General features: G+C 43.8%; 1 protein-coding gene across 1 annotated transcript; it reads right to left on the reverse strand.

Moving 5' to 3' along the window:
* Nucleotides 1-2,143: 2,143 nt before the first annotated feature.
* Nucleotides 2,144-27,762, reverse strand: LOC142356999 (uncharacterized). The gene is made up of 6 exons (XM_075408727.1): nucleotides 27,453-27,762; nucleotides 20,985-21,146; nucleotides 16,863-17,074; nucleotides 4,608-5,048; nucleotides 3,935-4,546; nucleotides 2,144-2,908 (listed from the first exon to the last, which is right to left on the reverse strand). Exons 1-6 carry the CDS (start codon nucleotides 27,760-27,762, stop codon nucleotides 2,144-2,146), a joined length of 2,502 nt encoding a protein of 833 aa, XP_075264842.1.

Below are 27,762 nucleotides of genomic sequence, written 5' to 3' on the forward strand. Positions count from 1 at the left end.
TTGATCACCATTTTCAAGGAAACAAAACAAATTTTTGGAATTGTTCCTAGATACTTCCACTCTTCCTTTTTTTTATAAAATCACTGAAAAAATGCTAACTTCTTTTTGAATAAAATTTATGTAAAATTACTGCTGAAATGTTTTAAAATGCATGAATTTTACAGGGGACAAACATTTCTGTGCTGGGTTATTCGGCTTCATTTATGTTTCTGGTGAAACGAAACAAACCAAAATATGTCAAACGTTTTGGCTAACGAAACGAACAAAATATCTGATGATGGTCAGATAACATGACACAAGAATCCTGTATGTGCCAGTGGCTTTAAGTAAACCTTGCGGTTTGAGCCGGACGACAAATTGGGGCACAACAATGATTTAGCGCAGAGAAACGTAACTGACTAACGTCGGGTGAGTTGCTCTCAAACGGCTGGTGGTAGTTGGCTCAGTTCGCGGCTTCAGAGAGTAGAGTACGGCTAGTTTTTTTAATGCGCGGGGAGAAGGGCGAAAAAACGGTCCAAAAGCCACCAAAACCGCTCTTCACACCACCAATAAACTAATGATTCCACTTTTGGCTGTTTATCTCGTTTTCAAAGACAGGAAATCAGAAATGTAAGAACAAATATCGATCAAGCGAAACCAGCAAAAAAATTGCAGGAAAAAAATCAAAATTGAGTGATATAATTGCTACAAGCAGGCTCGAGAGCAATTAAAAACTTCATCGAGACTACGCTCTCGCATGTCAACAGACGTCTTTGTCCATTAACCGGGTAATTCTGACAATACTTACTGTGCACACGGGACATTACACCAATCTGCGTTGACGCACGTTCTTTTCAAGCACCAGGTGTGATAAAATTTTGTGATGTTGCAAAAGAAATCAAAAGTTGGATTTTAAAAATACGCTGGACAGATTGGTCAACTGTTTTTAGATTTTTTAAGGAAAACTAATGGTAGAAAAATGTGACCTTCATATGCAAAAAGTTTACTGTAACAATAAACTGTAAAAATAAACTGACTGATCTTGCACTGAAATTCACCAATTTTAGCATTGAAATATCATTCGATTACTTGAGTACCAATTTTTCCAAGAAGTCACCTGTCAATAATGAAACCTCTTCGAAAAAGCGGAAAGCCAAATCTTTTGCTCTTTCTGAAATAACTAAAATCATTCTTTTCAATAACTATTTTTTTCGAAGAAACTCTTTTCTATATTTCAAATTTTGTTTCGAAGAAATTTCGAAAAACAGAAGTTTTTACCATTTGGGCGATTAATTGAAAATTTTTATTCCTATGCTTTATCTTTCTCTCGATAACACATGTTTGGTCTGAAATGAAACCCTACAAGATATTTTGGAATTTTTGACGTGCTCGACCTAAACATGCTTTGGTCAGAACAAAAACTTCGTTCGCTGACAGTAGTGATAAAAGCAACTTGGTTTGCGCACAGAAGATAGTTATACTCATCGTCAAATAATAATTTGAAGTGAAGTCAATCGTATGCAAGGTCAAAAAACAACATAAATAGGCCGTCTCAGAAATCATTAAACTCTTTGAAAAATCTATGTGCTTTTTGCCCAATTGTTTGTTGTTTTTTTCTTCTGATTGACAAAAGATCTGATAACCAAGCTGATCTTTGCAATATATTCTTTTGTAACGTTGAAAAAAAATAGATTAACCAGTGAATAGCAGCGACAATTGACATGAAGTGCACTTTTAAAAATTGAAATTACTCTCTTTGTGTTTTTTGAGATCTTCACCAGAAAAATTGGGTTTAAAATTACGCTAGACACATTGGTCAACTGTTTTTAGATTTTTTAGGAGAACTTGTGTTAGAAAAATGTGACCTTCATCTGCAAAAATTTTATCAAAAAAATATCATCTGCTGTTCCAGAACTACATCCTTGCATCTTTTCAGTCTGTCAGTAGTCCGGTTATATCAAGTTCATTTTTGGAGAAAAAAGAATCGGTTTTTTAACCAAAATGGTGGAACTTTTATCCACAGTTTCATATTTTTGCAACAAATTACACTACTTAACTAAGAAACAAAAAGCTAATCAGCGAAAACACGGGCGAGACCGGACATGGGGCGGACGAAGGTGCCGTAAGCCGTTTTCACTTTAACTACTCTGTTGTTACCATCTCGTCAAGGAAACACTTCTTCTACTCTTCCCAGAGGCCAAATACCACGTGGGGTGAAGTCTTTCAGGGTCCACACCACATCGTTGACTTTGAGTGAATTCCCGTCGTTTTCGGTCCATTTTGGTCGCTTTATCAAGGTCGGTAGGTATTCCCGGACCAGTTTCCTCCAGATGTGGTTGAGGAATTGTTTAACATTCTTCCAAGACTTCATGTTAGCTGGCTTGGTTGACGGGAAGATACCAGGGGGAAGAGAGTTGTAAGGACGCTGAAGTAGAAAATGGTTTGGCGTCAATGGTTCTTCGTTTTCCATGGCGTCCGACACGTTTGTAAGTGGTCTGGAGTTCATCATAGCTTCTGCTTCAACCATGATTGTGTGGAAAACGTCAAAAGTAAATTTTCTTGACCCTAGAATGATCAGGAGCGTCCGCTTGACACTCTGGATCAGCCGCTCCCAAGCGCTGCCAAAATGAGGGCAATAAGGTGGGTTGAAGTGCCACTTGGTGTTCTGTGCTGCGAGTGCTTTGTGAATTTTGTCCTTGTCGAGATCATTCAGACACCTTTTGAGTTCTTCTTTGGCACCAACAAAAATCTTACCGTTGTCACTGTACAAATCAGCGGGCTGACATCTTCGCGAAGTGTAGCGGCGGTAGGCGTTCAGAAAAGTTTCTGTATTCAAATCTGGACAGGTTTCCAAGTGAACAGCTCGCGTTACCAGACAAGTAAAGATGAGGCCGTAGTGTTTCTGAAGCTTATCTTTTTCTTCCTCAATCTAAAATGGGCCGAAAAAGTCTAATCCGCAGTTGGCAAATGTAAATTGTTTGTTTTCAGTCGGGAAGCGGCAATCAGGTAGCGGTGCCATAAAAGTCTCAATGCTTTGCGGTTCGAAACGTCGACAACGGAAGCATTTGTATCTAATGCTCTGCAGTGTTCTGCGGAGACCAATTACGTAGTACCTTTGCTGTACAAAAGCTTTAGTGGCTTCTGTTCCCTGATGCACACAGATGCGATGGGCATGTTTGAGGTATAAACGACAAATGTGATCTTTTGCATGAAGTAGTGTTGGCCGCTTGGCCAACTCGAGTTCACTGGGAGCAAAAATTAGCCTTACACAGACGCATAATATACCGTTCTTATCAAGCATTGGGTTTAACAACCTGTGTTTGAATTTCGGGTCCATTTTACGGCTACCTTTTAGCAACTCGATGACGGTTGGGAAGCTATTGATTTGCGACATTTGTATCAAGTAAGATTTTGATAATTCAATATCTTCAACAGTGTTTTGATGGTGATTGTCACGCTGTTTCTTCGCTCTGTAGATCAGATTGAAAACAGTAGCTATCGTTAGCAATATCTTTGTCCATGTTGAAAACTGTTTAGGGTCGAGTACTGGTGTCTTGGTTCTTAAGGCAGATCGTGTTGTTGCAGCACAAATCGGCATTTGCCTTGTACGTCTACAAAAGACATAATTTGTGGAGAGAAAATCTGGTGGCTTAAACCATATTGCTTCAATTTCCTTGGGTTCTAAACCATGAATACCTTGATCAGCTGGGTTTAAGTTTGTCGCAATATGATTCCAATTGTCAGGTTTGCTTTTTACTTTTATTTCTGCAATGCGATTAGCAACACAAACTGGTTGCTTCTTGGAAGAACCAATCCAGTCAAAGACAACTTGACTATCCGTCCAATAAAAAACATTGCTGATTTCAACAGAGAGTTCATGTCTAACAAAATTCAGGAGTCGAACACCTGCGACAGATGCCTCTAGTTCCTACTTTGGAACGCTCAACTGTTTTACGGGCGCTACTTTGCATTTCCCGATCACGAATGCAGTTTGTACTTCGTCGCTGGTCTTATTCAAGCTCCTGAGGTAGACAACAGCACACGTTGCAACAATCGATGCATCAACAAAAACATGCAACTGGTTCTCTGTCTCCAGCAGATTCTGTGTTGTCATCTGTCGTGGAATTTCAAGTTGAGGCATAGAGTGATAACCGTTAAGGAGCTTTTGTAAGGGACGTAGAAGTTCAACTGGGAGTGGCTCGTCCCATTTTCTACTTAACTTCCAAAGTTGCTGAAGAAGAATTTGGAACTTTATTGTCATTGGGCCAAGAAACCTAATTGGGTCAAAAATCGATGACACCAGACTGAAAAGTTTCCGTCGACTGTATTGTTTAGCTTCCTTAGGGAATTCTCCGAGGGATTTCATGAAAAATGTATCTTTTTCACGGTTCCATTTTTGTCCGAGGACTCTTGTTTCACTCTTGGGCTCCTCGAGGTCTTCTGGAGTAATACACTGAAGAGCCTGTTGTTGGTTTGACAGGAACTTTCTGAGGCGGAAACCACCGGCTCTCAGGCAGTTCTTTACTTCAAATGCAGTCGCTTTGACATTCTCAGGAGAATCGAAGGACTGGATGTAGTCATCCATATAAAAATAAGACTTTATAGCACTCTATGCTTTTTGGATATGCCTCGACGTTGTCCTCTGCGTATCTGTTTAAGACAAAAATTGCACAAGATGGTGAGCAAGTGGCACCGAAGATCAATCTGGTGAATTGAAACTGTCGCACATCATTGTCAATAGACCATAGGAAACGTAGTGCAGATTGATCTTCATTTCGGATGCCGATTTGCATGAACATTCCTTCAATGTCTGCCAAAATAGCAATAGGTTTTTCACGAAATTTGACTAAAATTCCTATTAGACTGTTTAAGAGGTCTGCTCCTGTTAGAAGATTGGAATTTAGTGACTCGCCTTTGAATTTTGACGCTGCATTGGCGACACGACGCACTTTGTTTGGTTTGTTTGCGCTTTGAACAGGGTGATGCGGCAAGTACCATATTTTCTCAGGGGGTGGGTCTGTCATTTCCACTGGCTTGACGTAATTTTTCTCGAGATCTGTGACAAGAGTCTGTTGGTACATATCACTTAGTTTTGGATCATTATTAAGTCGTTTGTTCAAACTGTTCAGCTGATTGAGGGCCGAAAAATAGTTATTTTGAAGATTGGCAGGTACTTTCCATGGAAGACCTATTTCATACCTTTCGCTGTGTAGTTGATAGTACTCTCAAGTATTCGAATGGCAGACTTTCCATCTTCAGTGATAGTATTATCTTCTTTTCTGGTACCATCGTTCTCAATTGCCCAAAATTCTTGTATCAAATTGTCCAAGGGTTGTTCTTGACTTTTCCGACAGACATGGTATACAAATACTTTCGATTTGTTAGAAGATTTTGAAGAGCGGTTTCCTAGTGTGTTCAGGTACTCTCCTGCAAGTGTCCATCCAAGCTTTGTCTTTACTCCAAATGGGCGGATTTCGGTGCCTTGAATTACTTCACTAGGATTCGTAAAGGCAAAAGCATTGACACCAAGGAGTGCTCCAATCTTACCTTCGGCAATGTCTGGGAAATATATTTGTCGAAGATCATTGAATGCATCGCAAAGATAGTTTAGCTCAGTGACATTGGCTGCATTAACGTTTAATGTAGGGGTGCTGTAGGCTCTGGATATTTGGAACTTTTCATCAAACTGATTGAAAGGGGCAAACTGTTATTCGTTGCTTTATTTTTGATAGGAGCATTTCGTAATCAACGCTTAGACATTGAACAATAGTTGAAGATTGATATTCGCGTGGGAGTTCCTGGTAGTCAGAAACAGCATCTAATAAAAACGTAAACTGACTGCCGGGGTCAATGAGAGCATACTTGTCGAATACTTTATCTTCTTTGATAAAGGATAAGGGCAGCAGCTGTAACTGCTCAAACCAATCTTTCGGTGTACTGGATAATTGGTTGACATTGAAATTTTGGCTGGTAGAAGGTCCATTCAAATTCGCACGTTTCGATGACTGTTGATAATCATTATTTCCAAAATTTTTTCCGTACCTGAGATTGCTTTTGGGTCTGAATTATGTTATTTTATTCTGAGTTGCTTCAATTTTTTTTTGCGTTTGTGAGTTGTTGTCGTCTTTCCAAGACTAATTTTGTTGACCTGAGGTTTTAGTTTGCTGTTGGACGTTGCTGGTAGTAAAAGCGGTAGTATGTGTTCTGCTGAATTGTTTAGCTGGATTATTTAGTGTTGCATGGTGAAAACCATTACACACCTGACAACGCTTCGAGGAGGGACAAGTGTCTCTGCGATGTTGATTACTTAAACAGTTTGTACACAAGCTATTTTTCTGGATAGTTTGAAATCGACCTTCAGGAGACAATTTATGGTAGTCTGAACAAGTTGCAACAAAATGCGGTTTGTGACGCTTGTTTGCAAACTGTTGCTCATTTTTCGAGCCGTTGTGATTAACCTTTTGTTGATATAAATCGTTCCTTTGAGACTGTCTTGCAGTTGTTTGCTTAAACTGTTCTTGAACCGATTGTTGTGCTGTCACAGCAGGATAATTACCGTTTTTGTTGTGAGTGAAGGTACTGGTTCTATTTTCCTGGTTTACTTTGTCATAAACCCTTGCTTGAACATCAAGCCATTTTTAAAACTCAACAAGGGTAGTTGTTGTAACATTCTCTGTCAGGGTGTATTCAGTCCATTTAAGAAGCAAGTTGTGGAGAATTTTTTCCTTAGCTTTCCTCAATAAAGTAGACGATTGAAGGTCGGCTTGAAAACCTAGGTTCTGAAAAGCCTGGACAAGTCTCTTTAGAAATGAAGAGAAGGCTATGAAGGATTGCTTATTGTAAAAACTATTACATTTCCAGCTCTCTAATTGGTTGATAAAAGCGTTGACAACAACTAAAGGGTCGCCAAAGCGGCCTATAATCTCGTTGAAGGCTGTATTATAATAGGATCCCGTTGCAGCGTTTCTCGAAAATTTTGGCAAGTTCCCATTTTCTTCCCGCTTTTTTTCTAACATTTCCCAACGGGAAATTCAAGTGGGAAATTTTTGGGATATGCAAGTTTAAGTAAGTATAGGCAAGTTCTTGGTTTTTCCCTACTACTACTACTACTACTACCACTACTACTACTACTACTACTACTACTACTACTACTACTACTACTACTACTACTACTACTACTACTACTACTACTACTACTACTACTACTACTACTACTACTACTACTACTACTGCTACTACTACAACTACTACTACTACTACTACTACTACTACTACTACTACTACTACTACTACTACTACTACTACTACTACTACTATTACTACTACTACTACTACTACTACTACTACTACTACTACTACTGTTTCAACACTTTAATTCCAAATATGAAATAAAGGCACGGTTGGCAACAAATACAAACAAAAGAAGAAGAGTTATTTGTTTGGTTATTCTGTGAAGTGCTGTACGACGAAATTGTTGAAGGCATTCTTTGACCCGGTTGCTGCTTTCTCCTGCAATCTGGTGAACGATACTTTGTTTCGTACACAGTCTCCTTCGATTTGACTCATCCACGTTTTCCCTTGCCCCCCAGGAGCGCGTCTAGCATGGACGTTTTGATCGGGCGGGTCCCAATCGAAGGCACTGCGGGCTAATCTTCCTGGTTCCATTCTCTGGATGTGTCCGTACCATTTTATCCGTTTGAGCATGATCATCGTGGATAGTTGGGGCATTCGTGATCTTGACATAATTTCTTCGTTCGTTGCTTTCTCCAGATATGACACACGTAGAATTCTCCGAAGACAACCACAGTGGAAACTCTCAAGTTTTCTCTCCATTAACTTCGAAAGAGTCCAAGTCTCTGAGCTGTACAGCACGGCTGATAAAACGAGTGCTTTGTACAAATTGCACTTGAGGTGCACGCTGAGCTGCTTGCTCTTCCAGAGATTTTGGAAGTTAGCAAACCGTTGTCTACCTTCTGCAAGTTTGCAATTGACTTCCTGCAGGTCTCCATGCTTGAGGCTGACATATGATCCGAGATACTTGAACGCTTCTATGTTTTCAAACTCGTTTCCGAGAACATCTTGTACTTTGCAGGAAAACACGCGTGTGGCAACTGCTTTAGGTTTGCCACAGTATCTCGATTGGTGAACTTTTCGGCCATTGACTGTTTTGAACTTTCTTTCACACTTGTCACAGGTAAGGCTCGCCTCTAGTTGCTCGAACTTTGACTTGTCGACGACATTCTTTGACAAACCGGCTTTGCAGAATCTTGTTTGGTGCACTTTGCGTCCGGTAACTGTACTGAATTGCCGCTGACAATTCTGATATCTTAAAGACTCTTGGTCAGCCACCACTGACCGACTCTCATTTTCTAGCGACTCTGAATCTGCTACCGCAGATTGTTGTTGTGAAGCTACCAACGCTGGCTTAGCCACCGCTAAGCTTTTCAATCTTAGCTTCCGGCCATCTTGTGTTTCGAACCAGCCCGCTTTCTTTTTCGTTCCCAGCAGCACCTCCGTGCTGATGGTTAGTCGTGACTGGCTAGATGTCTCTGCCAGGAGTCCTAGTTTGCCTTTATGTGTTCCAGTGAGTATCTCCACGTTCTGTTGGATACTAGGCACTGCAACAACATTTGGGCTGTCGCATTTTACGCCCATATTCTTTGTTTTGGCCACATTAATCTTCAGACCAGCGGCTTCCGCAAGGGCCTCGATTCGATGTAGGTTTTCTTGCACCTCACTGTCTGAGACCCCCACGAGAGCAACATCATCAGCAAAATCTAAGTCAGCCACCAATCTCCCAATGTCTAATCCTCCATGCACCGAGTTCGCCAAAATGTAGTTGATGACAAGGCCGATTAGGATTGGGGACCACACATCACCCTGCCTAACGCCCGTTCTGACATCAAATAAGCGTCCTTTCTCACCTTCGGCTTTGACTCGACATTTGAATCCATCATAGCTGTTTCTTATGATGTTTATCACTTTTTTCGGGAGACCATAGTGTTTCATTATCTGGTACATCTGCTCACGATCGACAGAATCGAATGCCGCTCGAAAGTCTATGAAACAAAAGCTAATATCCAATTGAAACGCCATTGATTTCTCTATTATTTGACGCAGGGCAAAGAGTTGATCGGCGCATCCTCTGCTTTTTCTGAAGCCTCACTGCTCTTCCCTTAAGACGCGATCCACTGAATCTTTGCATCGATTGAGAATAACGGAAGCGAACACTTTGCCTGGTACTGACAATAGAGAGATCCCTCGGTGGTTCGAACACTCTGACCTCTTTCCTTTACTCTTGTATAATGGGACAATTTCTGCTACCTTCCAGTCATCGGGCAGAACTTCCGTCGACCAACACTTATCTATGATGTCCCAGAGCCACTCGACAATACCCTTGTGTGCTTTCAACATCTCACAGGAAATGTTATCGGGTCCACTTGCCTTGCCATTCTTCAACCTGCGGACAGCTTCAAGCACTTCTTCAAATCGAATTGGGCTCAGGTCAATCGGCAAGCTTTCAGCTGCTTCTTCGGGATCCAATCTCGTACTGCAACTGGATGTTGAGGGATTCAGGAGTTGACTAAAATGTTCCGTCCAGCGTTCAAGTCGTTCCTCTTTCGTCCGTAAGTTGACGCCAGTGCTTGAAACTAATTTGGTCAACTGGGGACTCCAGTTTCGGCAAATCTGCTGTACTACTACTACTACTACTACTACTACTACTACTACTACTACTACCACTACTACTACTACTACTACTGTTTCAACACTTTAATTCCAAATATGAAATAAAGGCACGGTTGGCAACAAATACAAACAAAACAAGAAGAGTTATTTGTTTGGTTATTCTGTGAAGTGCTGTACGACGAAATTGTTGAAGGCTTTCTTTGACCCGGTTGCTGCTTTCTCCTGCAATCTGGTGAACGATACTTTGTTTCGTACACAGTCTCCTTCGATTTGACTCATCCACGTTTTCCGTTGCCCCCCAGGAGCGCGTCTGGCATGGGCGTATTGATCGGGCGGGTCCCAATCGAAGGCACTGCGGGCTAATCTTCCTGGTTCCATTCTCTGGATGTGACCGTACCATTTTATCCGTTTGAGCATGATCATCGTGGATAGTTGGGGCATTCGCGATCTTGACATAATTTCATCGTTCGTTGCTTTCTCCAGATATGACACACGTAGAATTCTCCGAAGACAACCACAGTGGAAACTCTCAAGTTTTCTCTCCATTAATTTCGAAAGAGTCCAAGTCTCTGAGCTGTACAGCACGGCTGATAAAACGAATGCTTTGTACAAATTGCACTTGAGGTGCACGCTGAGCTGCTTGCTCTTCCAAAGATTTTGGAAGTTAGCAAACCGTTGTCTACCTTCTGCAAGTTTGCAATTGACTTCCTGGAGGTCTCCATGCTTGAGGCTGACATATGATCCGAGATACTTGAACGCTTCTATGTTTTCAAACTCGTTTCCGAGAACATCTTGTACTTTGCAGGAAAACACGCGTGTGGCAACTGCTTTAGGTTTGCCACAGTATCTCGATTGGTGAACTTTTCGGCCATTGACTGTTTTGAACTTTCTTTCACACTTGTCACAGGTAAGGCTCGCCTCTAGTTGCTCGAACTTTGACTTGTCGACGACATCCTTTGACAAACCGGCTTTGCAGAATCTTGTTTGGTGCACTTTGCGTCCGGTAACTGTACTGAATTGCCGCTGACAATTCTGACATCTTAAAGACTCTTGGTCAGCCACCACTGACCGACTCTCATTTTCTAGCGACTCTGAATCTGCTACCGCAGATTGTTGTTGTGAAGCTACCAACGCTGGCTTAGCCACCTCTAAGCTTTTCAATCTTAGCTTCCGGCCATCTTGTGTTTCGAACCAGCCCGCTTTCTTTTTCGTTCCCAGCAGCACCTCCGTGCTGATGGTTAGTCGTGACTGGCTAGATGTCTCTGCCAGGACTCCTAGTTTGCCTTTATGTGTTCCAGTGAGTATCTCCACGTTCTGTTGGATACTAGGCACTGCAACAACATTTGGGCTGTCGCATTTTACGCCCATATTCTTTGTTTTGGCCACATTAATCTTCAGACCAGCGGCTTCCGCAAGGGCCTCGATTCGATGTAGGTTTTCTTGCACCTCACTGTCTGAGACCCCCACGAGAGCAACATCATCAGCAAAATCTAAGTCAGCCAACAATCTCCCAATGTCTAATCCTCCATGCACCGAGTTAGCCAAAATGTAGTTCATGACAAGGCCGAATAGGATTGGGGACCACACATCACCCTGCCTAACGCCCGTTCTGACATCAAATAAGCGTCCTTTCTCACCTTCGGCTTTGACTCGACATTTGAATCCATCATAGCTGTTTCTTATGATGTCTATCACTTTTGCGGAAGACCATAGTGTTTCATTATCTGGTACATCTGCTCACGATCGACAGAATCGAATGCCGCTTGAAAGTCTATGAAACAAAAGCTAATATACAATTGAAACGCCATTGATTTCTCTATTAATTGACGCAGGGCAAAGAGTTGATCGGCGCATCCTCTGCTTTTTCTGAAACCGCACTGCTCTTCCCTTAAGACGCGATCCACTGAATCTTTGCATCGATTGAGAATAACGGAAGCGAACACTTTGCCTGGTACTGACAATAGAGAGATCCCTCGGTGGTTCGAACACTCTGACCTCTTTCCTTTACTCTTGTATAATGGGACAATTTCTGCTACCTTCCAGTCATCGGGCAGAACTTCCGTCGACCAACGCTTATCTATGATGTCCCAGAGCCACTCGACAATACCCTTGTGTGCTTTCAACATCTCACAGGAAATGTTATCGGGTCCACTTGCCTTGCCATTCTTCAACCTGCGGACAGCTTCAAGCACTTCTTCAAATCGAATTGGGCTCAGGTCAATCGACAAGCTTTCAGCTGCTTCTTCGGGATCCAATCTCGTACTGCAACTGGATGTTGAGGGATTCAGGAGTTGACTAAGATGTTCCGTCCAGCGTTCAAGTCGTTCCTCTTTCGTCCGTAAGTTGACGCCAGTGCTTGAAACTAATTTGGTCAACTGGGGACTCCAGTTTCGGCAAATCTGCTGTGATGCCCCAAAAACCTCCTTCAAGTTGCCTCTGTCCGCAAAGCTCTGCACTTCTTGGCCTTTGCGTTCAAGCCATGCCCGTTTGTCTGCACGTAGAGCTTTTCTGACTTCCTTACAGCAGTTTGTGAACTCTAACAACGCCACCGCGCTGCTGTGTTTCTTCAACTGTAGATCAGCTCGTTTCCGGATAAGTTCCAGAGAATCTGGAGAAATCCAAGGTTTGTTCACTCGCTTGTCCGGAAGGAGGCATTTCACTGCTGCTTGGTTCAGGGCTTTTCGAAAATTGTCCTAAGACTGCTCTGTGCTTTGGTGTTTGAAGGCTGAGATACGACTAGTTGCGCCACAAACTAGAAGACCAGTGCCTCGTTTGCTCGACCATGTGAGCGGAGAGCCGCACCACATGACCTACCCCCAGGGGACACCACGTGGAGGTGAGGTTGGATTTTGTCCCCCACTACTACTACTACTACTACTACTACTACTACTACTACTACTACTACTACTACTACTACTACTACTACTACTACTACTACTACTACTACTACTACTACTACTACTACTACTACTACTACTACTACTACTACTACTACTGTTTCAACACTTTAATTCCAAATATGAAATAAAGGCACGGTTGGCAACAAATACAAATACAAATACAAATACAAACAAAACAAGAAGAGTTATTTGTTTGGTTATTCTGTGAAGTGCTGTACGACGAAATTGTTGAAGGCATTCTTTGACCCGGTTGCTGCTTTCTCCTGCAATCTGGTGAACGATACTTTGTTTCGTACACAGTCTCCTTCGATTTGACTCATCCACGTTTTCCGTTGCCCCCCAGGAGCGCGTCTGGCATGGGCGTATTGATCGGGCGGGTCCCAATCGAAGGCACTGCGGGCTAATCTTCCTGGTTCCATTCTCTGGATGTGACCGTACCATTTTATCCGTTTGAGCATGATCATCGTGGATAGTTGGGGCATTCGCGATCTTGACATAATTTCATCGTTCGTTGCTTTCTCCAGATATGACACACGTAGAATTCTCCGAAGACAACCACAGTGGAAACTCTCAAGTTTTCTCTCCATTAATTTCGAAAGAGTCCAAGTCTCTGAGCTGTACAGCACGGCTGATAAAACGAATGCTTTGTACAAATTGCACTTGAGGTGCACGCTGAGCTGCTTGCTCTTCCAAAGATTTTGGAAGTTAGCAAACCGTTGTCTACCTTCTGCAAGTTTGCAATTGACTTCCTGGAGGTCTCCATGCTTGAGGCTGACATATGATCCGAGATACTTGAACGCTTCTATGTTTTCAAACACGTTTCCGATAACATCTTGTACTTTGCAGGAAAACACGCGTGTGGCAGCTGCTTTAGGTTTGCCACAGTGCTACTACTACTACTACTACTACTACTACTACTACTACTACTACTACTACTACTACTACTACTACTACTACTACTACTACTACTACTACTACTACTACTACTACTACTACTACTACTACTACTACTACTACTGTTTGAACACTTAAATTCCATAAAGAAATAAAGGAACAATGACAATAAGTACAAACAAGTTAATAGAATGCATATAAGTTTGAGCTTATCTGGGTTTATTTAATCCAGGAAATGCTGTTCGACAAAACTGTTGAAGCGGGATTTAGACTCTCTTTTCACTTTCTGTCGTAAGGTGATGTAGCTCATGTTGTTCCTTGAGCAATATTCTTCAAGTTGATCCATCCACGTCTTGCGTTGACCCCCTGGAGCTCGTTTAGCATACCGATATTTTTCTGTCGGCTCCCAGGTGAAGGCTCGGAGCGCTAGACGATCGTCATTCATCCTCATTATATGGCCAAACCATTTCAACCGTTTAATCATGATCATTGCAGAAAGTGTCGACATACGTGATCTAGCCAGTACTTCTTCATTTGTCACCCTCTCCAGATATGAAAAACATAGTACCCTTCGCAGACAACTGGTGTGAAAACTCTCAAGTTTCCTTTGCGTTGATTTATTCATGGTCCACATTTCAGAGCTATATAAGACCACTGATAACACGAGAGCTCTGTATAACTTGCATTTGAGGGGAATACTAAGTTGTTTGCTCTTCCAAAGCTTCTGAAAGCTCGCAAATCGCTGTCTCCCTTCCGCCAGCTTGACACTGATTTCCTTTAGGTCACCATGTTGCAAGCTCACGAAGGAACCGAGATACTTGAAAGCTTCTACATTTTCGAACTCCATTCCATCTCGATCGTGGACATTGCAGGAGAAAATGCGAGATCTTCCAGCCTTTTCTCTGCCGCAGTATCGTGACTCGTGAATTCGTCGGCCTTTCACAGTTGCGAATTTCCTAGTGCACTTCTGACAAGTGAGGCTTTTCTCTAGCCCAACAAACTTTGACGCGCTGTCTTCGACCCTCTTCGAATTCTTAGACTTGCAGAATCTGGCTTCATGCACTTTGCAGCCTCATGCAGTGTCGAAGCGACGTTTACAACTTGAACATACACAACTATCGTCATCAGAGACCGCAGATGATCTTTTATTCGCCGTAGACACTAGATCAGCAACCACTGACCTCTTGTCGCTGCTAACTGTCACAAGCTCAGCCTCCGCTGAACTCTTCAGTCTCAGTTTCTCACCAGCTAGTGTCTCGAACCAGCCCGCATTCTTCTTCTTGCCCACCAGCACGTCTCTGCCAATAAGTAGTCGGGATTGGTTTTCGGCCTCAATGAGAGTCCCAAAACAGCCTTTGCGGTTTCCTGTAAGAACTTCCAAGTTCCTTTGAGCAATGGGTACATTAGCTGCGGGTTTTTCGCATTTAACACCCATATTCTTTGTCTTCCCAACATTGATCATTAGGCCAACAGCCTCGGCTAAATATTCAATTCTATGTAGATTTGCTTGAACTTCGGAATCAGAGACGCCCAATAGGGCAACATCATCGGCGAAGTCAAGATCAGCAACACAGCGTCCAATGTCGATTCCTCCTTGAACTGAATTAGCCAACACATAGTTTATCACAAGGCCAAAGAGAATAGGCGACCATACATCACCCTGGCGAACACCAGTTTTTACGTCGAACATCTGGCCCTTCTCGCCCTCAGTCTTGACGCAGCACTTGAAGCCTTCATAACTGTTGCGGATGACATTCACAACTTTTTGTGGGAGCCCGTAATGTTTCATTATCTTGTACATCATCTCGCGGTCCACCGAATCGAATGCAGCGCGGAAGTCAATGAAACAAAAACTGACGTCCAATTGGAAGGCCATGCATTTCTCTAGTATTTGCCTCAACGCAAACAATTGGTCAGTGCAGCCCTGCTTTTTCGGAATCCGCATTGTTCTTCTCTGAGCACTTGATCAAGTGCATCTTTGCATCTATTCAGCATGACTGACGCAAAAACTTTTCCAGGTACCGAGAGCAGTGAGATTCCGCGATAGTTCCCACAATCAGATCTTTTTCCTTTGCTTTTGTATAGCGGGACAACTTCTGCTAACTTCCAGTCTTGTGGAAGATTTTCTTTAGTCCAGCACTTGTTGACAATGTCCCAAAGCCATTCAGCGATTCGAATATGCGACTTTAGCATTTCGGCAGAAATATCGTCTGGTCCACTTGCTTTACCGTTTTTCAGTTTACGCACGGCATTTAGAACCTCATCAAACCGAATTGGACCTAGGTCTATTTCAAGACTCTCGGATGCTTCCACTATGCTCAATACAGAATTGCCGCTTGTCGTGGTTGGATTTAACAGATGCTTAAAGTGCGCGGTCCAACGTTCCAACCTTTCTTCTTTTGTTTTCAGAGGCTCGCCTGTGGTTGAAACTAGTTTACTTATATGAGGACTCCACTTCCGGCATAACTGTTTTGACTCCCCAAACACTTCTTTCAGGTCACCTTTGTCTGAGTGATCTTGTATTGTTTCACCTTTGTCTTTCAGCCACTGTCTTTTGTCAGATCTTAACGCTTTTCGTACTTCTTTGCAGCAGTTAGAGAACACTAGCAGCGCCTCCGCGCTAATATGCTTCCTCAACTGTAACTCGGCCCGTTTCCTAATCAAAGCCAGCGTTTCAACTCTAATCCAGGGTTTGTGCACACGCTTTTCGGGGATGAGTAGTTTTGTTGCCGCTGCATTAAGAGCCGTTCGAAAATTTGCCCAAGATTGTTCTACGCCTTCAACAATATCGCTCTCATCAAGATAGCGTTTCACTTCTGCGCAGAAAGCTTCACGCGTGACTTCATCGCGCAACTTGGTAGAGCAGACTTTCGGTTGACTGCGTGGCTTATGTGCCACTACTTTGAATCGCACTTCGGCAATGACCATTTCGTGATCGGTGAGAGTGATCTTTCCCCTCCTTGTCCTAACGTTGTGCAAACAACTCCTGTGCCTCGAACCGAATAAGATATGATCTAACATCTTCTTTCGCATCTGTTGGTCAGGTGGGTTAAATGTATACCGGTGCACTAACCGGTGTCGAAACCAGGTTCCACCAATCAACAGGTCATGAGAGACACAAAAGGAAAACAATTTTTCTGAGTTATCATTCTCCTCGCCCTTTCCAAAGGGGCCTCGGCAAGGCATGTTGACATCTGATTGTTGACCAGGTTCCGCATTGAAGTCTCCAACGAGGCAGACTCTCTCCCTTTGTTTGAAATTGGATACCAAGCTGCTCAACTGATTCCAAAAATTGTCTTTCGCTAAGTCGTCAGCTTCATTTGTGGGCGCATAACACACAATCACAACAAGGTTAGCTCGTGTCTGAGCTGCAAACTTCACATAAGCCATTCGCTCACTAACAGCAACTTGCTCAATTAAGCTACCGACAAGTCTTTTCGTCACTGCAATACCAACTCCTCCTTGTCTCGCTTTTGCAGTCGATAGCCAGGAGTCAGTGACGAAGAGCTTGTGGTCGCCAAGATCTATTTCCTGCTCCTCCAGTCTCGTTTCCTGCACTCCCAGAACGTCCAACTTGTACTTCTTCAGGTCCATTTTCAGGCTTTCCAGTGAACCTGATTGAGTCAGTGTCCTGACATTGAGGGTTCCAATTCTGAGATTATTCCACGGGAGATTCTTCGCACCCCTTACCTGGGACTCGGGGCCATTTGTGTTTGAATTCATTGCATTGGGTTTTAAGGCTAATATGCAACTAGTCGCGCCACCAACTAGAGGACCCTTGCCTCGTTAGCTCGGTGGTACTATGCATCTGCCCTACGGGCAGCTGCTGCACCACTTACCCCAGGGGACACCGCGGGGAGGGGAGGTTGGATTTTGCCCCCCACTACTACTACTACTACTACTACTACTACTACTACTACTACTACTACTACTACTACTACTACTACTACTACTACTACTACTACTACTACTACTACTACTTCTACTACTACTACTACTACTACTACTACTACTGCTACCACTACAGCTACTACTACTACTACTACTACTACTACTACTACTACTACTACTACTACTACTACTACTCCTACTACTACTACTACTACTACTACTACTACTACTACTACTACTACTACTACTACTACTACTACTACTACTACTACTACTACTACTACTACTACTACTACTACTACTACTGTTTGAACACTTAAATTCCATAAAGAAATAAAGGAACAATGACAATAAGTACAAACAAGTTAATAGAATGCATATAAGTTTGAGCTTATCTGGGTTTATTTAATCCAGGAAATGCTGTTCGACAAAACTGTTGAAGCGGGATTTAGACTCTCTTTTCGCTTTCTGTCGTAAGGTGATGTAGCTCATGTTGTTCCTTGAGCAATATTCTTCAAGTTGATCCATCCACGTCTTGCGTTGACCCCCTGGAGCTCGTTTAGCATATCGATATTTTTCTGTCGGCTCCCAGGTGAAGGCTCGGAGCGCTAGACGATCGTCATTCATCCTCAGAATATGGCCAAACCATTTCAACCGTTTAATCATGATCATTGCAGAAAGTGTCGACATACGTGATCTAGCCAGTACTTCTTCATTTGTCACCCTCTCCAGATATGAAAAACATAGTATCCTTCGCAGACAACTGGTGTGAAAACTCTCAAGTTTCCTTTGCGTTGATTTATTCATGGTCCACATTTCAGAGCTATATAAGACCACTGATAACACGAGAGCTCTGTATAACTTGCATTTGAGGGGAATACTAAGTTGTTTGCTCTTCCAAAGCTTCTGAAAGCTCGCAAATCGCTGTCTCCCTTCCGCCAGCTTGACACTGATTTCCTTTAGGTCACCATGTTGCAAGCTCACGAAGGAACCGAGATACTTGAAAGCTTCTACATTCTCGAACTCCATTCCATCTCGATCGTGGACATTGCAGGAGAAAATGCGAGATCTTCCAGCCTTTTCTCTGCCGCAGTATCGTGACTCGTGAATTCGTCGGCCTTTCACAGTTGCGAATTTCCTAGTGCACTTCTGACAAGTGAGGCTTTTCTCTAGCCCAACAAACTTTGACGCGCTGTCTTCGACCCTCTTCGAATTGTTAGACTTGCAGAATCTGGCTTCATGCACTTTGCAGCCTCATGCAGTGTCGAAGCGACGTTTACAACTTGAACATACACAACTATCGTCATCAGAGACCGCAGATGATCTTTTATTCGCCGTAGACACTAGATCAGCAACCACTGACCTCTTGTCGCTGCTAACTGTCACAAGCTCAGCCTCCGCTGAACTCTTCAGTCTCAGTTTCTCACCAGCTAGTGTCTCGAACCAGCCCGCATTCTTCTTCTTGCCCACCAGCACGTCTCTGCCAATAAGTAGTCGGGATTGGTTTTCGGCCTCAATGAGAGTCCCAAAACAGCCTTTGCGGTTTCCTGTAAGAACTTCCAAGTTCCTTTGAGCAATGGGTACATTGGCTGCGGGTTTTTCGCATTTAACACCCATATTCTTTGTCTTCCCAGCATTGATCATTAGGCCAACAGCCTCGGCTAAAGATTCAATTCTATGTAGATTTGCTTGAACTTCGGAATCAGAGACGCCCAATAGGGCAACATCATCGGCGAAGTCAAGATCAGCAACACAGCGTCCAATGTCGATTCCTCCTTGAACTGAATTAGCCAACACATAGTTTATCACAAGGCCAAAGAGAATAGGCGACCATACATCACCCTGGCGAACACCAGTTTTTACGTCGAACATCTGGCCCTTCTCGCCCTCAGTCTTGACGCAGCACTTGAAGCCTTCGTAACTGTTGCGGATGACATTCACAACTTTTTGTGGGAGCCCGTAATGTTTCATTATCTTGTACATCATCTCGCGGTCCACCGAATCGAATGCAGCGAGGAAGTCAATGAAACAAAAACTGACGTCCAATTGGAAGGCCATGCATTTCTCTAGTATTTGCCTCAACGCAAACAATTGGTCAGTGCAGCCCTGCTTTTTCGGAATCCGCATTGTTCTTCTCTGAGCACTTGATCAAGTGCATCTTTGCATCTATTCAGCATGACTGACGCAAAAACTTTTCCAGGTACCGAGAGCAGTGAGATTCCGCGATAGTTCCCACAATCAGATCTTTTTCCTTTGCTTTTGTATAGCGGGACAACTTCTGCTAACTTCCAGTCTTGTGGAAGATTTTCTTCAGTCCAGCACTTGTTGACAATGTCCCAAAGCCATTCAGCGATTCGAATATGCGACTTTAGCATTTCGGCAGAAATATCGTCTGGTCCACTTGCTTTACCGTTTTTCAGTTTACGCACGGCATTTAGAACCTCATCAAACCGAATTGGACCTAGGTCTATTTCAAGACTCTCGGATGCTTCCACTATGCTCAATACAGAATTGCCGCTTGTCGTGGTTGGATTTAACAGATGCTTAAAGTGCTCGGTCCAACGTTCCAACTTTCTTCTTTTGTTTTCAGAGGCTCGCCTGTGGTTGAAACTAGTTTACTTATATGAGGACTCCACTTCCGGCATAACTGTTTTGACTCCCCAAACACTTCTTTCAGGTCACCTTTGTCTGAGTGATCTTGTATTGTTTCACCTTTGTCTTTCAGCCACTGTCTTTTGTCAGATCTTAATTTTTTTCGTACTTCTTTGCAGCAGTTAGAGAACACTAGCAGCGCCTCCGCGCTACTATGCTTCCTCAACTGTAACTCGGCCCGTTTCCTAATCAAAGCCAGCGTTTCAACTCTAATCCAGGGTTTGTGCACACGCTTTTCGGGGATGAGTAGTTTTGTTGCCGCTGCATTAAGAGCCGTTCGAAAATTTGCCCAAGATTGTTCTACGCCTTCAACAATATCGCTCTCATCAAGATAGCGTTTCACTTCTGCGCAGAAAGCTTCACGCGTGACTTCATCGCGCAACTTGGTAGAGCAGACTTTCGGTTGACTGCGTGGCTTATGTGCCACTACTTTGAATCGCACTTCGGCAATGACCATTTCGTGATCGGTGAGAGTGATCTTTCCCCTCCTTGTCCTAACGTTGTGCAAACAACTCCTGTGCCTCGAACCGAATAAGATATGATCTAACATCTTCTTTCGCATCTGTTGGTCAGGTGGGTTAAATGTATACCGGTGCACTAACCGGTGTCGAAACCAGGTTCCACCAATCAACAGGTCATGAGAGACACAAAAGGAAAACAATTTTTCTGAGTTATCATTCTCCTCGCCCTTTCCAAAGGGGCCTCGGCAAGGCATGTTGACATCTGATTGTTGACCAGGTTCCGCATTGAAGTCTCCAACGAGGCAGACTCTCTCCCTTTGTTTGAAATTGGATACCAAGCTGCTCAACTGATTCCAAAAATTGTCTTTCGCTAAGTCGTCAGCTTCATTTGTGGGCGCATAACACACAATCACAACAAGGTTAGCTCGTGTCTGAGCTGCAAACTTCACATAAGCCATTCGCTCACTAACAGCAACTTGCTCAATTAAGCTACCGACAAGTCTTTTCGTCACTGCAATACCAACTCCTCCTTGTCTCGCTTTTGCAGTCGATAGCCAGGAGTCAGTGACGAAGAGCTTGTGGTCGCCAAGATCTATTTCCTGCTCCTCCAGTCTCGTTTCCTGCACTCCCAGAACGTCCAACTTGTACTTCTTCAGGTCCATTTTCAGGCTTTCCAGTGAACCTGATTGAGTCAGTGTCCTGACATTGAGGGTTCCAATTCTGAGATTATTCCACGGGAGATTCTTCGCACCCCTTACCTGGGACTCGGGGCCATTTGTGTTTGAATTCATTGCATTGGGTTTTAAGGCTAATATGCAACTAGTCGCGCCACCAACTAGAGGACCCTTGCCTCGTTAGCTCGGTGGTACTATGCATCTGCCCTACGGGCAGCTGCTGCACCACTTACCCCAGGGGACACCGCGGGGAGGGGAGGTTGGATTTTGCCCCCCACTACTACTACTACTACTACTACTACTACTACTACTACTACTACTACTACTACTACTACTACTACCACTACTACTACTACTACTACTACTACTACTACTACTACTACTACTGCTACTACTACAGCTACTACTACTACTACTACTACTACTACTACTACTACTACTACTACTACTACTACTACTACTACTACTACTACTACTACTACTACTACTACTACTACTACTACTACTACTACTACTACTACTACTACTACTACTACTACTACTACTACTACTACTACTACTACTACTACTACTACTACTACTACTACTACTACTACTACTACTACTACTACTACTACTACTACTACTACTACTACTACTACTACTACTACTACTACTACTACTACTACTACTACTACTACTACTGTTTCAACACTTTAATTCCAAATATGAAATAAAGGCACGGTTGGCAACAAATACAAACAAAACAAGAAGAGTTATTTGTTTGGTTATTCTGTGAAGTGCTGTACGACGAAATTGTTGAAGGCATTCTTTGACCCGGTTGCTGCTTTCTCCTGCAATCTGGTGAACGATACTTTGTTTCGTACACAGTCTCCTTCGATTTGACTCATCCACGTTTTCCCTTGCCCCCCAGGAGCGCGTCTAGCATGGACGTATTGATCGGGCGGGTCCCAATCGAAGGCACTGCGGGCTAATCTTCCTGGTTCCATTCTCTGGATGTGTCCGTACCATTTTATCCGTTTGAGCATGATCATCGTGGATAGTTGGGGCATTCGTGATCTTGACATAATTTCTTCGTTCGTTGTTTTCTCCAGATATGACACACGTAGAATTCTCCGAAGACAACCACAGTGGAAACTCTCAAGTTTTCTCTCCATTAATTTCGAAAGAGTCCAAGTCTCTGAGCTGTACAGCACGGCTGATAAAACGAGTGCTTTGTACAAATTGCACTTGAGGTGCACGCTGAGCTGCTTGCTCTTCTAGAGATTTTGGAAGTTAGCAAACCGTTGTCTACCTTCTGCAAGTTTGCAATTGACTTCCTGCAGGTCTCCATGCTTGAGGCTGACATATGATCCGAGATACTTGAACGCTTCTATGTTTTCAAACTCGTTTCCGAGAACATCTTGTACTTTGCAGGAAAACACGCGTGTGGCAGCTGCTTTAGGTTTGCCAGAGTATCTCGATTGGTGAACTTTTCGGCCATTGACTGTTTTGAACTTTCTTTCACACTTGTCACAGGTAAGGCTCGCCTCTAGTTGCTCGAACTTTGACTTGTCGACGACATTCTTTGACAAACCGGCTTTGCAGAATCTTGTTTGGTGCACTTTGCGTCCGGTAACTGTACTGAATTGCCGCTGACAATTCTGACATCTTAAAGACTCTTGGTCAGCCACCACTGACCGACTCTCATTTTCTAGCGACTCTGAATCTGCTACCGCGGATTGTTGTTGTGAAGCTACCACGCTGGCTTAGCCACCGCTAAGCTTTTCAATCTTAAATTCCGGCCATCTTGTGTTTCGAACCAGCCCGCTTTCTTTTTCGTTCCCAGCAGCACCTCCGTGCTGATGGTTAGTCGTGACTGGCTAGATGTCTCTGCCAGGAGTCCTAGTTTACCTTTATGTGTTCCAGTGAGTATCTCCACGTTCTGTTGGATACTAGGCACTGCAACAACATTTGGGCTGTCGCATTTTACGCCCATATTCTTTGTTTTGGCCACATTAATCTTCAGACCAGCGGCTTCCGCAAGGGCCTCGATTCGATGTAGGTTTTCTTGCACCTCACTGTCTGAGACCCCCACGAGAGGAACATCATCAGCAAAATCTAAGTCAGCCACCAATCTCCCAATGTCTAATCCTCCATGCACCGAGTTAGCCAAAATGTAGTTGATGTAAAGGCCGAATAGGATTGGGGACCACACATCACCCTGCCCGTTCTGACATCAAATAAGGGGACAATTTCTGCTACTCTTGTATAATGGGACAATTTCTGCTACCTTCCAGTCATCGGGCAGAACTTCCGTTGACCAACACTTATCTATGATGTCCCAGAGCCACTCGACAATACCCTTGTGTGCTTTCAACATCTCACAGGAAATGTTATCGGGTCCACTTGCCTTGCCATTCTTCAACCTGCGGACAGCTTCAAGCACTTCTTCAAATTGAATTGGGCTCAGGTCAATCGACAAGCTTTCAGCTGCTTCTTCGGGATCCAATCTCGTACTGCAACTGGATGTTGAGGGATTCAGGAGTTGACTAAAATGTTCCGTCCAGCGTTCAAGTCGTTCCTCTTTCGTCCGTAAGTTGACGCCAGTGCTTGAAAGTAATTTGGTCAACTGGGGACTCCAGTTTCGGCAAATCTGCTGTGATGCCCCAAAAACCTCCTTCAAGTTGCCTCTGTCCGCAAAGCTCTGCACTTCTTGGCCTTTGCGTTCAAGCCATGCCCGTTTGTCTGCACGTAAAGCTTTTCTGACTTCCTTACAGCAGTTTGTGAACTCTAACAACGCCACCGCGCTGCTGTGTTTCTTCAACTGTAGATCAGCTCGTTTTCGGATAAGTTCCCGAGAATCTGGAGAAATCCAAGGTTTGTTCACTCGCTTGTCCGGAAGGAGGCATTTCACTGCTGCTTGGTTCAGGGCTTTTCGAAAATTGTCCCAAGACTGCTCTGTATTCTCGAAATCGCCGCTCTTATCAAGATGTAACTTGACCTCCTGCGTGAATAAGTCACGCGTTGTTTCATCTTGCAGCTTTGCAGAACTTATTCTGGGCGTGAAACATGGCTTTTTAGACAAAAGTTTCATAGATACTTCCGCAATGACCAGTTCATGATCGGTAATTGTGGTTTTCCCTCTTCTGGTCCTCACATTAGTCAGACATCCTCTGTATCTCTCTGCAAACAGAATGTGATCCAGCATCTTTTTTCGACAACTCGGATCGGGAGGGTTGTAGGTGTACCGATGCACTTGTCGATGCTGGAACCATGTACCACCTACGAGCAATTTGTGTGAAGTGCAAAATGATAACAACTTTTCCGAGTTTTTATTTTCTTCACCCATTCCAAACGGGCCTCTGCAGCTCATGGTGTCATTCAACTGGTGTCCAGGCTCTGCATTGAGGTCACCGATGACACAAATACGCTCCCTATGTTTGAAGCTGGAAACTAGGTCTGAAGGTTGACTCCAAAACAAATCCTTCTCTTGGAGACTAGCTTCATTCGTAGGTGCGTAGCAGACAACAACAGCTAGATTGGATCTCCTCCGAGCCGCGAACTTGACGTAGCAAATACGTTCACTTAGAGCCACTTGTTCTACGATGCTGTTTATCAATGACTTCTTTACAGCAACGCCCACTCCTCCTTGTCTCGACTTTACACCAGACAACCACGAGTCAGACATGTAGAGCTTGTGGTCTCCGAGATCAATTTCTGGCTCCTGCAATCTCGTCTCCTGCACTCCCAGAATATCCAACTTGTATTGCGCCAGATCCATTTTCAAAGCCTCTAAAGATCCGGCTTGGGTCAGTGTTCTGACGTTTAAAGTTGCAATTCTGAGTTGGTTCCTCGGGAGATTCTTAGCACCCCTTACCCGGGACTCGGGGCCATGGTTGAATGTACTCATTGCTTCAGACAGGTAGAGCTTGTATTACTACTACTACTACTACTACTACTACTACTACTACTACTACTACTACTGCTGCTGCTACTACTACTACTACTACTACTACTACTACTACTACTACTACTACTACTACTACTACTACTACTACTACTACTACTACTACTACTACTACTACTACTACTACTACTACTACTACTACTACTACTACTACTACTACTACTATTACTACTACTACTACTACTACTACTACTACTACTACTACTACTACTGTTTGAACACTTAAATTCCATAAAAAAATAAAGGAACAATGGCAATAAGTACAAACAAGTTAACAGATTGCATATAGGTTTGAGCTCATTTGCGTTTATTTAATCCAGGAAATGCTGTTCGGCAAAACTGTTGAAGCGGGATTTAGACTCTCTTTTCGCTTTCTGTCGTAAGGTGATGTAGCTCATGTTGTTCCTTGAGCAATCTTCTTCAAGTTGGTCCAGCCACGTCTTGCGTTGACCCCCCGGAGCTCGTTTAGCATAACGATATTTTTCTGTCGGCTCCCAGGTGAAGGCTCGAAGCGCTAGACGATCGTCATTCATCCTCAGGACATGGCCAAACCATTTCAACCGTTTAATCAAGATCATTGCAGAAAGTGTCGACATACGTGATCTAGCCAGTACTTCTTCATTTGTCACCTTCTCCATATATGAAAAACATAGTATCCTTCGCAGACAGCTGGTGTGAAAGCTCTCAAGTTTCCCTTGCGTTGATTTATTCATGGTCCACGTTTTAGAGCTATATAAGACCACTGATAACACAAGTGCTCTGTATAACTTGCATTTGAGGGGAATACTAAGTTGTTTGCTCTTCCAAAGCTTCTCAAAGCTCGCAAATCGCTGTCTCCCTTCCGCCAGCTTGACACTGATTTCCTTTAGGTCACCATGTTGCAAGCTCACGAAAGAACCGAGATATTTGAAAGCTTCTACGTTTTCAAACTCCACTCCATCTCGATCGTGGACATTGTAGGAGAAAATGCGAGATCTTCCAGCCTTTTCTCTGCCGCAGTATCGTGACTCGTGAATTCGTCGGCCTTTCACAGTCGCGAATTTCCTACTGCACTTCTGACAGGTGAGGCTATCCTCTAGCCCAACAAACTTTGACGCGCTGTCTTTGACACTCTTCGAATTCTTAGACTTGCAGAATCTGGCTTCATGCACTTTGCAGCCTCTTGCAGTGTCGAAGCGACGTTTACAACCTGAACATACACACTCTCGTCATCAGAGACCGCAGATGATCTGTTACTCGCCGTAGACACTAGATCAGCAACCACTGACCTTTCGTCGCTGCTAACTGTCAAAAGCTCAGCCTCCGCTGAACTTTTCAATCTCAGCTTCTCACCAGCTAGTGTCTCGAAACAGCCCGCATTCTTCTTCTTGCCAACCAGCACCTCCCTGCCAATGAGTAGTCGGGATTGGTTTTCGGTCTCAATGAGAGTCCCATAACGGCCTTTGTGGTTTCCGGTAAGAACTTCCACGTTTTTTTGAGCAATGGGTACACTGGCTGCGGGTTTTTTGCATTTAACACCCATATTCTTTGTCTTCCCAACATTGATCATTAGGCCAACAGCCTCGGCTAAAGATTCAATTCTATGTAGATTTGCTTGAACTTCGGAATCAGAGACGCCCAATAGGGCAACATCATCGGCGAAGTCAAGATCAGCAACACAGCGTCCAATGTCGATTCCTCCTTGAACTGAACTAGCCAACACATAGTTTATCACAAGGCCAAAGAGAATAGGCGACCATACATCGCCCTGGCGAACACCAGTTTTTACGTCGAACAGCTGGCCCTTCTCGCCCTCTGCCTTGACGCAGCTCTTGACGCAACTTGGTAGAGCAGACTTTCGGTTGACTGCGTGGCTTATGTGCCACTACTTTGAATCGCACTTCGGCAATGACCATTTCGTGATCGGTGAGAGTGATCTTTCCCCTCCTTGTCCTAACGTTGTGCAAACAACTCCTGTGCCTCGAACCGAATAGGATATGATCTAACATCTTCTTTCGCATCTGTTGGTCAGGTGGGTTAAATGTATACCGGTGCACTAACCGGTGTCGAAACCAGGTTCCACCAATCAACAGGTCATGAGAGACACAAAAGGAAAACAATTTTTCTGAGTTATCATTCTCCTCGCCCATTCCAAAGGGGCCTCGGCAAGGCACGTTGACATCAGATTGTTGACAAGGTTCCGCATTGAAGCCTCCGACGAGGCAGACTCTCTCCCTTTGCTTGAAGCTGGATACCAAGCTGCTCAACTGATTCCAAAAATTGTCTTTCGCTAAGTCGTCAGCTTCATTTGTGGGCGCATAACACACAATCACAACAAGGTTAGCTCGTCTCTGAGCTGCAAACTTCACATAAGCCATTCGCTCACTAACAGCAACTTGCTCAATTATGCTACCAGCAAGTCTTTTCGACACTGCAATACCAACTCCTCCTTGTCTCGCTTTTGCAGTCGATAGCCAGGAGTCAGTGACGAAGAGCTTGTGGTCGCCAAGATCTATTTCCTGCTCCTCCAGTCTCGTTTCCTGCACTCCCAGAACGTCCAACTTGTACATCTTCAGGTCCATTTTCAGGCTTTCCAGTGAACCTGATTGAGCCAGTCCATTTCTGAGATTTCTATTCCACGGGAGATTCTTCGCACCCCTTACCCGGGACTCAGGGCCATTTGTGTTTGAACTCAT

Source organism: Convolutriloba macropyga, unplaced genomic scaffold (assembly GCF_964194025.1).
Source record: "Convolutriloba macropyga unplaced genomic scaffold, txConMacr16.3 SCAFFOLD_1081, whole genome shotgun sequence".
NCBI classification, from domain to species: Eukaryota; Metazoa; Xenacoelomorpha; order Acoela; family Convolutidae; genus Convolutriloba; species Convolutriloba macropyga.

Coding starts and splice junctions, on each gene's coding strand:
- LOC142356999 (XM_075408727.1), bottom strand. CDS start 27,762: ATGAGTTCAAACACAAATGGCCCTGAGTCCCGGGTAAGGGGTGCGAAG. Junction 17,075..20,984: donor AGCGAGACAAGGAGGAGTTG/GTATTGCAGTGA, acceptor TGACTCAATCAG/GTTCACTGGAAAGCCTGAAA. Junction 4,547..4,607: donor ACGCAGAGGACAACGTCGAG/GCATATCCAAAA, acceptor GACTACATCCAG/TCCTTCGATTCTCCTGAGAA.